General features: G+C 45.2%; 2 protein-coding genes across 2 annotated transcripts; both read left to right on the top strand.

Annotated features, from left to right (window-relative positions):
• The first annotated feature begins 2,203 nt into the window (after positions 1–2,203).
• her8.2 (hairy-related 8.2) lies at positions 2,204–3,878 on the top strand. Its single transcript, XM_019861193.1, has 5 exons — positions 2,204–2,285; positions 2,566–2,688; positions 2,820–2,915; positions 3,002–3,080; positions 3,313–3,878. Exons 1-5 carry the CDS (start codon positions 2,283–2,285, stop codon positions 3,876–3,878), a joined length of 867 nt encoding a protein of 288 aa, XP_019716752.1. The 5' UTR covers positions 2,204–2,282.
• A 4,513-nt stretch (positions 3,879–8,391) lies between these two features.
• her13 (hairy-related 13) lies at positions 8,392–12,003 on the top strand. The gene is made up of 4 exons (XM_019861554.1): positions 8,392–8,704; positions 8,792–8,878; positions 9,041–9,122; positions 11,126–12,003. Exons 1-4 carry the CDS (start codon positions 8,618–8,620, stop codon positions 11,557–11,559), a joined length of 690 nt encoding a protein of 229 aa, XP_019717113.1. The 5' UTR covers positions 8,392–8,617; the 3' UTR covers positions 11,560–12,003.
• The last annotated feature ends 359 nt before the right edge of the window (positions 12,004–12,362 follow it).

A 12,362-nucleotide genomic window follows, 5' to 3' on the forward strand; every position in this document is an offset into this window, starting at 1 on the left:
CACACAGAGACAAACAATCATTTGCTCTCACAATCACACCTAAGAACAATTTCGAGAGTTCCATTAACCTGCCACGAATGTTTGTGGAATGTGGGAGGAAACCGGAGTACCTGGAGAAAACCCACGCAGACACAAGGAGAACATGCAAACTACACACAGGAAGGACGGAGCCGGAATTGAACCCTGCACCTCTGCACTGTGCAGTCAACGTGCTAACCACTCGACTACCGTCGCCGTAACTTAAATATGATCAGAAATCTGTGGTTTTCCCACTTCAGGAAGGCCCTTTCTGTGTGATCATCAACCCATTCTGCTTAAATATATTGAGCATGTCCTTCTGATTAAAGACTCAGTCCATGTTTTCTTTGCGATCTCGTGACATCACCGGGACTCAAGACTCTTGGACATTGCTTCTCAATTGTTGCCACGTGGGGCCCTGCATTTTTATTTTGTCACGAAGTCATGACCCATTTGAATAGATGCTGACAGCAATTAAGAAACCATAATAGCTACACATACATAGACTACATGTCCAAAGGTGCCTTTCAGAGCACCTTACGACACTGATGATGACCATGACAAGGGCAAACACAAAATGTATTCTTAACATTGTGACTGTGACAACCAAATGTTGTATGTCTGAATTGTTGTAACTGAGACCCTGCAAATGTTGACTACCGGTTCACAACCCACTCAAAACGTGACCCACTTTGGTGTCCCGACCCACCACTTGAGAATCACTGCTCTTGGACACACCCCCTTCACCCACAACATCACTCCAGTCTTTCAACAACACCAATGGCTCCTTGTCTGCTATACCGCATTCAATACAAAATACTGATTTGCACCTTCAAGGCCATGAATAACCTTGCTCTTGTCACCTCTCCGTTCATTCTTCCAATCTGACCATCGTCAAGGACAGAGCCTTCAGTCTCTCTGCCCAGAGAAAACTCACACTGGCACATGCAAGAACATGCAAATTCCACACAGGAGGGCTGGGGCCGGAATCGAACCCACGCCCTCTTCGCTGTGAGGCGGATGCACCAACATGTCTCCCCTGCATCGCCCATAATATTATTATCATCTTTACTCTATAATTTTGGTGTAGGAGTCAGGTGGAAATCCCCCCAAAAATCTGGAAATTTTAACGAAGCAAATTTTGATTTTAATGAAACGTGGTGTACTGCTGCCATCAAGGGGCGTGGCCTCCTTCCTTTGAACTCAGATTTTTTTTTTTATTCAACACACAATTACACTGAATTAATAAGTGAATTAGTTCAGTCTGTTGGCACTTCAAGAAGTAATTCGAGATGAAGCTGACAGATCGTGCTTCACCTTGCCAGAGGCTCCTCCTCCTCCTCCTCCTCAGCCTCACCGTCCACTCTTTTTTTTGGGGGGGGGGGGTCATTACTCTCCTCATGCTGATTAGTTTTGCATGAATACAAGCCTTTGTTGGTCTTCTGTTCCCACGACCCAGCATTCGCCTGGCAGTCGCGTGGCTCCAGTGCACGGGCCCCCACTTCAAGGCTCCAACGATTGTTGGGCATGTGGTCAGTCTAACATCTGCTCAGCAAAACCGTTACCAGCAGATGCTCCCCCACACTCGACGGCAACAAAGTGTGCTCCAGAAGTCAGCTGGGCCCTCGTTCAGCAAACTGCACACTGCGGGTATTTTAGGGATTCGTCTCTCTGAAGTCGCTTTCTCAACAGAGCTGCATGAGTACTGCAGTAATAATTTAATTAAGAAGAAGAATACTTGAATTATCTCGCCAGAGACAATTACGTTGGACATGCTTTGTTGTACGATTGCAAGTGATTTGAATATTCAAAGATGAAGTCCCAGAAAGAATGCGGCTGCAGCAGTACTCCGAAGAAAACCGACATCGTCATAGCGGGCATTTTTTTTTTTTTAATTGATCTTTGTGACATTTGATTTTGTCCAGCACCAACAAAGCAACCACTGAGCACACCAGGCAGTAAGAGACTGTTTTGACGGCCATAGCCTAACTATGTGGTTGCTTTGCAACATTTTTGATATGAATCAAACGATCAATCAAAACTCAGATGAGTTTCAGGATATTTCACTTCAAAACAGAACAATATGCACTCTGCCACACCCAATCTGCATGCGCGTGTGCTCTCGAATTCCCTGCTGATTTGTCAACATTTTGTTTCCATCAGTCTGTGGCCTTTGGGCGCGGAAGGAGGCACCGGCCTATTTGCAGGTGTAATGTAACGGAGCTGTCGCAAAGAATGGCTAAGAGGCTCCTCGGGGCAAATACATGGTAACTGCACACCCTTGTTCATCTCTGGGAGAGCAGGAAACGGCAACTTTTCATGGGTGGTGCCCTGTAAGGGAGTGCATGGTTTCAGGCTGGACATCTGTTGCTCATGCTCACCCCCCATCTCCCCCTCACCCCACCCTGACCCCCAAAGAAGGCCGCTTGGTTCTCTGGGTGAATTTGTTGAATGGAGGCAGTGACCTGGCAGTCGTGAGTGTGTGTGGGAAAATCCCACAGCCAAAGAGATGCTGCATTCACATGCTAATTGTGTTTGTATAAATAGGAGGGCCGTAGCGCGCCGAGGGCCCTAGAGACACGCTTTCGAGAAGGGACTTCCAGCATCATGACTGCTACATCGATGGCGCGCACTGTAGGGAAACACACCAGTGCAAAAGAGGAGAGGAAGGTATGCCGCAATTTGATACCATAGACCATTTTCTGCTTTGAGAGAAACTTCGAACACGTTGCTCTGCTGGGGCGAGTCACTGTCTTGTCTGCCGTTTCATCGAGGTGTATCTTTTGCCTTACGCTTAACAGATGCGGAAGCCTCTCATTGAGAGGAAACGACGCGAGAGGATAAATAATTGTTTGGATCAATTGAAGGAGGCCGTGATCAGCGCCTTCAGACTTGATGTGAGTGCTCCACGTGTCTCGGCTCTCTGTCAAAAAGGCTGAAGAGAAATGAACTTCGTACAAACTGGCCTATTGTCTCTCAACAGCAATCCAAACTCGAAAAAGCCGACATACTCGAAATGACAGTGAAGCATCTGCAAAACATCCAGACCACTAAAGTCAATGGTAAGATTCTTTGTTTTGCCTTTGGGCTCATGTTGTGCCACACGGTAATTTTTGGAAGCAGAGAGCTTCTAAGGATGTCATTTCGATTGTTGATTTTACGACACGTGACGACATATTCTATTCCTAAAAAGCTTCTATGAATTTATTCCCGGGAGGAAACGCCTGCTGCATGCTACCTAGTCACCACTAGGGGGCACTATGTCACATTTTGACCAGCCGTCCTTCCTTGCAGACCCTCTGGAGGCCCAGCAGAGATACAGCACAGGTTACATCCAGTGCATGCAGGAAGTACACAACATGCTCCTCACCTGTGACTGGATGGACAAAACTCTTGGCTCCCGCCTGCTCAATCATCTGCTCAGGTCCCTACCCAGGTCCACCGAAGACCACGCCGTACAACCCACGGCCAGAAATGATGTCCCAACCCTGGTCAGTCAAGACGCTCGACCCCAGCGCACGACTATCAGCAGGGAGCAGACCAGCCACCACGTGTCTGCCGTCTCTAGACGCCAGGAGAGGGTTGACCAGCCGTCCTTCCTTGCAGACCCTCTGGAGGCCCAACAGAGATACAGCACAGGTTACATCCAGTGCATGCAGGAAGTCCACAACATGCTCCTCACCTGTGACTGGATGGACAAAACTCTTGGCTCCCGCCTGCTCAACCACCTGCTCAGGTCCCTACCCAGGTCCACCGAAGAGCACGCCGCACAACCCACGGCCAGAAATGATGTCCCAACTCTGGTCAGTCAAGACGCTCGACCCCAGCGCATGACTCGGAGTATTTATTCGCTATTATAATGTATTGCTTTCCTTCTTTCTTCCGCTTTCTCGGCATTGCATAGATCTTTGTCTGACCCTTTTATTTTATTAATATCGGTCATAATAAAATATATGATTGACTGCGGTTCTCTTGTCTTCATTTTGTTCAGATGTATTAAGGATTGTGTTTCGTTTGACTTTCCTGCAATGGCGTCACACAGCTTAAATGGTGAGTTTGGTTCATGATTGGTAACGGCAGCGTTAAATGTTTGCGGCCGTTGCAATGAGTCCTTAAAAATGCCTCACTCACTTTTGACCGATTTCTTTGATATACAATATTTACTCAACTTAAGCCCGAATGCAGTGGAGTACGAACACATTAACCAAAGACAGACACTAAATGTTGTCAGATGTGTTCGCACCAAAACCGCTTGGTGCAACAGAGGTGCTATGCGGTCAATTCTGTCAGTGTGATTTGTGAAATTTGGAAAACACTCCAATGCTGACAGCAACATAAGATTGAGCTAACTGGAATCCCTCCAACTACAGCCGCATCTCCTATCTCTATGCATGTCACACGACAGTATATGATATTTGTTCAAAACTTGTATGTCAATTAAGTACCCGTAACATTCTAACTGATGCATGTCACAAGGGATAAATATTCTATACTATCACTTCCTAGAGGGTGATGTGCCTCTCCACATTAAACACTGAACGCAAATGGCATTGTGTCTTAATACATTCCCTTTGACCTTGCTACAAAGTTGGTCCACACCATTACACCCCTTTTGCGATATATATTCTTCTACATAGGAGAGGTTCAAGTTCTGCGGCCACGTTTTGACCAGAGGAATTATTTTGTGCTGACTTTGTCAGGAACTGAAATGAAACGGAATCCCAACTCCAAAGGAATTCTGCTGTGCCTGAACCATTCATACACACTGCAGAGTCATACAGTGACAATTGCACAGGGAACACAAAATACCGACTAAGCTACAACTACAACGCAATGTCTTTCATGTCCATTTCTATGGTTATCATCATCATCCTTCTTTACTATCACTGGTACCTTTGTGGGGTGGTTTATTCACTGCACTGAAAAAAATTTTTCGTTGGACTAAACAAAAATAAAAAAAGCTGTAATTTCCATTCATCCATCCATTTTCTGATCCACTTATCCTTGCAAGGGTCGCGGGGGGTGCTGGGGCCTATCCCAGCTGTCTTCTGGCAGTAGGCGGGGGACACCCTGAACTGCTTGCCAGCCAATCGCAGGGCACACATAGACCTACAACCATTCGCGCTCACACTCACCCCTAGGGACAATTTGGAGTGCCCAATCAACCTGCCATGCATGTTTTTGCAATGTGGGAGGAAACCGGAGTACCTGGAGAAAACCCACGCAGGCACGGGGAGAACATGCAAACTCCACACAGGAAGGCTGGAGCCAGAATCAAACCCTGTACCTCTGTGCTGTGAGGCTGACGCGCGAACCAGTCAATCACCGGTCCGCCACATGCTGAAATTTGCTCCAGCTAAATTGATTAGTTTTTCTCAAATTACATTCATGACTGGATTCAAAGCATCCATCCATCCATCCATTTTCCAAACCACTTTATCCTCACAAGGATGGGGGGGAGGGGTGGGGGGCTATCCCAGCTGTCTTCAGACAGTCGGCGAGGGACACACTGAACCAGTTGCCAGCCAATCGCAGGCTTCAAAGCATTATTTTCAAGTTCATGTAAATTATCAACATGATTTTTTTTCAAAGAGACTATTTTTTTTAAAACTTTGGAATTAACTAATTAAATTGCTGTAATTGTCTTAATTAAAATAAGTTCTAGGTCTGAAAACAAAATTCTCAGTAATACAATGGACCCCGCCTTTCTCGGGGGATATGGACCAGGACCACCCATGATTAGCATAAAAAATAAATAAATCTGCGTATCATTGAAATCTATTATAAATGCATTGTAAATACACAAGATTCTAGAAAAAAACATGGATGGACCCCCAGTCATCATTTACCAAGAAAGAGGCGTTTGGCTCTCCGAACAAAAACAAAAACTATCATTTATGCAAAAAAAAAATATATATATTGAAAATAAATTCACGATTAGGTGATTCTGCGGGAAACGAACCGAGAGTAGGCGGGGGTCCAGACTAATGTGCCAAATAATGGTTAAGGTGACTATAACTTCAGAATATATTTTTGTCACAGCAAACATTTAACAGCTACAAGATAAGCACTGGTACAAGCATGTCAAACATCTGCTGTTTCAAATACTAAATCACAAATTTCAATACGTGCATTGAAATCACACGGGAAGCATGATTAGAAATCTTAGTTTTTGCACATTAGTTACACATTTTACCTGCTAGTCTGTATAAAATATGAATGCATTGTAGAGGAAAAACAAAGTCACGGACAGTGCCCTCATAATGCAGGGCTGAGAGTGACTCCTGGGTGTTTTATGGGCATTGATGTCGAACTCATCAATGGGATTTCAAAGCTATACATATGGCCCATTCTCCGTCATGATGGTCGTTATGACTGGCCCCCTTCATGTAGCCAGGCGGCAGGACACGGAGGGGGATGCTTGGTCCCTCCTCGAGCTATCCAACAAAGGCCGGTCGGGACAGCTGCTCCCAGTCCGCACCATTAAAAGATGTGGCGCAGGGGATCTGGGGGTGGCGAGGTGCCAAAGCCATTCCACTTCAAAGGTCTGAGACGCTTCCTTCATTTGGGGCAGTAGAGTTTTACTGACGCTTCTTGCAGAATGACGCGCTGGAGTGGCATTTTCCGTGCGTATTGATAAATCGAGATGCACCGTGCGCATCTTTCATCAACAGCTCAATGTGGGGATCGTGCACGTGCCGAAGATTGCACAAAAGGTTGAGAACAGAGCGTATGATGCAAAAAGGAAGTGGAGGAAACAAAGAGCTATGGTTTCACTACAATATTTGTAAAAAAAAAAAAAAACACAACTTTTTTTTTTTTTTTTGAATGCCGTTTTCGCAAATGGGGCAATCTCGTGTCAGATTATGATGTTGTGTGGCGGATAACGTGGGAATAGTTGCGCACCAATCAGGAGTCGACAAACAGGGAGAACAAACGCATATGCAGCAGGCTCAGACCAACACCTGTCGCTTTCTTTGGATAAGGGCCCTTCATTCCCCCGGCTGCTGATTCTGTTTGGGCCGAGGGGCCGCCAACAGCAGCTGCCAACTGAAGGCATCGCGTTACATCCGCCCAACAGGCGAGACGACCTGCTGAGGCTTGGACACAAATGCGAGCAAGAAAGTGGAACGGTCGGGCACAACAAATTTCATGCAGACAGACAATCAGGTACGCCTTGTGGAATCGAACGAGAGCACTGACAAGAAGAACGTTCACGATGGAGCTTTTGTTTAGAACGATGCTCATTTTTTATGACATTTACAGACATTTAATCATGAAATGACTACATTTCATATTTTAGATGTGCTCTGCCCGAATATAATTCTCAAATTGAAATCATGTTATTTCTTTAGCTTCAACATTACGACAAGCACATCACAGACTCGATCTTGTAATGCACTGGTGTCAAAGTCAAGGCCCGGGGCCCAGATCTGGCCCGCCACATCATTTTATGTGGCCCGCGAAAGCAAATCAAGCATGTCAAGTTCCATGATGCTTGTTAAAGTCGGAACCAAAATTTCATATTTTCATATTACATATTGTCATATGTAATCCACAATAACAGTTATTATTTTTGACTTCTGATTTTAAAACTAGTTATTCATCAATTTGTTGTGCGCTGTATGTAATATGTGTAGGGGATGAAAGATTTATATGGTTTCCCAAAATTCATAACGGCCCTCCAAGGGAAACAGTAACTACAATGTGGCCCGCGACAAAAATGAGTTTGACACCCCTGTTAATGGATCCCAACTCATGCAGTTTTTTTTTTTTTTTTTTTGCAATCTCATCCTGGTGCTGGTGAGTGTGCCGCTTGCTGCGACACGAATTAAAACAAATAATTAGGACACACAATATATGAAATTTTATGTACATATAATTTGCAATATGTCACATGTGCCTATTAAAGTTTGTCTTTTGTATGTAATGAGTCTATCTATCTATCTATCTATCTATCTATCTATCTATCTATCTATCTATCTATCTATCTATCTATTTGTGTGTGTGTTGTGGGTCAAATACACTCGTGTTTGGAACAATGCCCACAAGAGTACAATAGTACAGCTGCTACATTAAAGTAAATAATTATTCTTTTTTTTTTTGTAGCATTTTGTACATTAGCTTACTCTTGGAGAAAATAGCTTGCCAGCTGTCTTTTTACCTATTATGTTAAAAAAAAAAAGAGAGAGAGCGAGAGAGAGAGAGAGAGAGACAGAGAGAGAGAGAGAGAGAGAGAGAGAGAGAGAGGGAGAGAGAGAGAGAGCACTTTTTGCGGCTTTAAAACCATTCATTCAAGCAGCAAAAAAATGGAGCGGTCGTTGCCTTGACACAAAAAAAAAAATCACCCATTTAAATCTGACCAGCTCTTGTGCGGCTGACCGGAGACAAAGAGCTACTTGCCTATTGGCTGCCGCCGTGTGCGCCCTGTTGTCCCCCAGCAGGAACAGCTCGGCCCCTATTCACATGTAAATAAAGCCCTATAAATACTAGTAACAACAAGTCAGCCGGCGACAGCAGCACGTCTCACTTGGATTGCACATTTAAACACAAGCCAGGCGGCAGAGAGGGAGAGGAGAGGAAAGCTCGACCAAGCAACATGGCTCCTTCTGCTCGGCATAGCAAGACCGACTTTGGCGTGCAAGAGGAGGAGTGCTACTATGGCATCCGGAAGGTGGACAGAAAGGTACACGAAAAGGAAATAGGAGGCTGCGACGCACTGGGATGCAAGGCGACGTGGGAGTAAATATGTGGAAATGTTAATGTGTTGCAGACTAGGAAGCCTCTGGTGGAGAAGCAGAGGCGAGCTCGCATCAACGAGAGTCTGCAGGAGCTGAGGAGCTTGCTGGCTGATTCGGACGTGAGTACGCGCGCGCGCGCGCGCGCGCGCGCACACACACACACACACACACACACACACACACATACAAGCACATGCTCGCGCACCTCACTTCACTCAAATGACACTAACGTGCAGAATTTACAGTGAACTCCATTTCCACCCCCACCGCCCTTTTAACAGTTGCACTCCAAGATGGAGAACGCGGAGGTGCTGGAGATGACGGTGAAAAAGGTGGAGGATGTCTTGAAGAACAGAACGCAAGGTTTGGATCTCTCCGATATTATTCAAATATAAGATGAAATAAGCATTACTCTTTGAAACGGAAATCCAGGAGGGTGAAATGCAATTCATTGGTGTCACTCACTATGCGGTCAAAGAAACATGGCTTGTAATCAGTGACTGTCCTCAGTTGCATGGGTTGGATGAGATTAGTGATTTCCCAACCAGTAGGATGTCAGAGCGGTGGGTGGCCTGGTGGTCCAGTGGTTATCACGTCGACCTCACAGTGCAGAGGTTCTGGGTTTGATTCCAGCTCAGGCCTTCCTGTGTGGAGTATGCATGTTCTCCCTGTGCCTGCGTGGGTTTTCTCCGGGTACTCCGGTTTCCTCCCACATTCCAAAAACATGCGTGGCAGATGAATGGAACACTCTAAATTGTCCCGAGGTGTGAGTGTGAGCGTGAATAGTTGTTTGTCTCCTCGTGCCCTGCGATTGGCTAGCAACCGGTTCAGGGTGTCCCCCGCCTACTGCCCGAAGACGGCTGGGATAGGCTCCAGCACCCTTCACGACCCTTGTGAGGATACAGCGGATCGGAAAATGGATGGATGGGATGTGAGAGATCATAAACTGATCGAGTTTCCCTTAATTGGTCGGTCACAAAATATTTTTTTTCTACAGCGAGATATCTTTGATCAACTATCTGAGCCATAGACGTATAATGGAATACTCTTTCACTCGAGAGCAGAAAGTACATGCTATATGTAATCTGTTTATCTACTTTTTGTCACATTTTTGTTTTGAGGTGTGCGTTGGTTAAATAAAGGTTGGCAAACATTGGACTCGATCCCTGAGTCCCCACTTTATCACAATTCGTCACGATATGAAAATATTTCGGACAATTGCCATGCTTCCAATTTTGGGTGAACCTGTTTGTTGAATGCTTGGAGGAGTTTTGTGTAGAAGAACACTAGAGCCCTGACTTCAACCCTACCAAACATTTTTGGAAACTCGACAGTGAATGGAGTGGAGTCAGGCCCTTTCTCAGGTGCAACATTGAGGAACTCTGACATCACAAATCCAACAGATAACGCTCCAAAACCCTTTAAGGAGCCTTTCCGGTTAGAGCTGCGAAATTGCATGTTATCTTTGCAGTTTCAGTAGGTATCATGCACAGGCGTTGTGATACTTTATGCTCAAATAATGTAATGCCGTGACAGATCAACAAGGGCGGTGCAGGAAAGTATCTAAGTTCACCTAATTTGTCTGATTTAAAAAAAAAATGTTCATAACTTTGTTCATCTCTTTATGCCAGCGACATATAGTGTCAGGCAGAACCATGATATGCTCTTCCAAGCCTGTCCCCGTTAAAATACAACAGAATAAGTAATAACTGCAAGAATGTCAACTGAGAGAGGACCCTCCTTATACAGCGATCCCTTGCTCTAATGCTGTTCACCTTCCGCGGCTTCGCTGTTTCACGGATTTTTTTTTCAGTGCAGTATTTCCAAAAACTATTATAGTTATTTGTTGAAAACGTTTTTTTTTGTTTTTTTTTTTGTGCTTGGGCCTGAAAACAGGTTTTGGTCTTTGGTTTCATTGTATACATAGTTCAGTATTGTATAATAACTGTAAAAAATAAATAACTGTAAAAAATAAAGCTCACTACTTCACGGATTTCACCTATCACTGGTTCTTTTTGGAATATAACCCCCGCGATAAACGAGGGATTACTGTATCAGTCTTTTTGTTGAGCGGTGTGTCATGAAATATTTTTGTGTAAAATTTTTTTTTTTTTCCACTACCTAAATTATACACTTATGTACCCAGGTTTTAATTGTCAAGTGTGACTGGCATATGTATAAGTATACTTGAGTGAGCGTAGCCCCCCCCAGTAGCATTGCATCTACAGGATGCAAATTTTTCTAAATTTCTATGCGTTAAACTGTCAATATGTGTATGGACTAAAAATACCTCCAAGCTATCTGAAATGAAAGTCCAGTGGAGTTTTGACCAATTTAGTTTGTCCCCAATCTCCTTGCTCCAACAGAAACAGACACGCTGAGCCACGAAGCAAGCGAGCGGTTTGCAGCCGGCTACATCCAGTGCATGCACGAAGTCCACATGTTTGTGTCCACCTGCCCCGGCATCGACGCAACCGTGGCCGCCGAGCTGCTCAACCATTTACTGGAGTGCATGCCCCTCAACGAAGACCACCTCCAGGACATGCTGATGGATCTAATCGCGGACACGTCCGGGAACGCGGGCGGCACGTGGCGCGGAGGCGGAGACCCGCTTTGTTCAACGCTGGCCTCTCCCGGGGGAAGGAGCATGTCCTCCGGCACGTCAAGCGAGGACTCGTGCTCCGATCTGGACGACACCGACAGCGAGCACAACCAGAGCACTGCGGAGGCTTTGGAAAACAGGGAAGCTTTGAGCACGCCCACCACAACCTACTCCAGGTCCATGTGGAGACCTTGGTAGGAGACTGCCGGTTTCCACGAGCTGCATGGATCTGTGGGCGCCTTTGAACGGAATGAGGAAAAATTCCACCCCAAAACAAACACTTAATAATTACAAACGAACAGACTTTTCTTCCGTCACCTCATCCGTGGATTTATATCTGGTCTCCATAACTCACCTTCACAAGATAAAGACAAAATGACCCTGTGGATCCATGGGATGGTTCATTTTTTTTTTTCTACTCAGTCTCATTTCAATTCTGGAAATACTAAAGTCCACTCAATGCACATGCCAACAAAAAGTGTTTTGCAGCCAGCCGTTGGATTTTGCAGCTTCATTGTTCCGTTTGAAGAGTGGATTTTCCTTTAGGCACGTCAATGAAGTAGTGGTTAGCACATATGCTTCCTAATTCTCAAGTCTCGGATTCCAACCTTGACTTTGGGCTACCTGTGTGGCATTTGCATGTCCTCCCCATGCATGCATGCATGTTTTTTTTTTTTTTGGTCCAGCTTCCTCCCACATTCCCAAAACATGTATGCCATGTTAATTGAAGACTCCAGATTGTACATGGATGTGATTGTGAGTGTGAAAGGTTGTTTGTCTACTTGTACCTTGCCATTGGCTGGCAACCAGTCGGGATTGTACCCCGTCTCTCGCCAAAGTCAGCTGGCATCGGCTCCAACCCACCCAATGATGACCCCAACGAGGAAAAGGAGTGTCCATAACACTGGTCAAAGGCAAATTTTAATCAGACATAGCTTTCCTTATGTGTCCCTAATGTATTTTTGACACTGATTTCAGAATTGTCTTTACTTTTCATCCAA

Source organism: Hippocampus comes, unplaced genomic scaffold (genome assembly GCF_001891065.2).
Source record: "Hippocampus comes isolate QL1 unplaced genomic scaffold, H_comes_QL1_v1.1 scaffold122, whole genome shotgun sequence".
In the NCBI taxonomy this organism is placed as follows: Eukaryota; Metazoa; Chordata; class Actinopteri; order Syngnathiformes; family Syngnathidae; genus Hippocampus; species Hippocampus comes.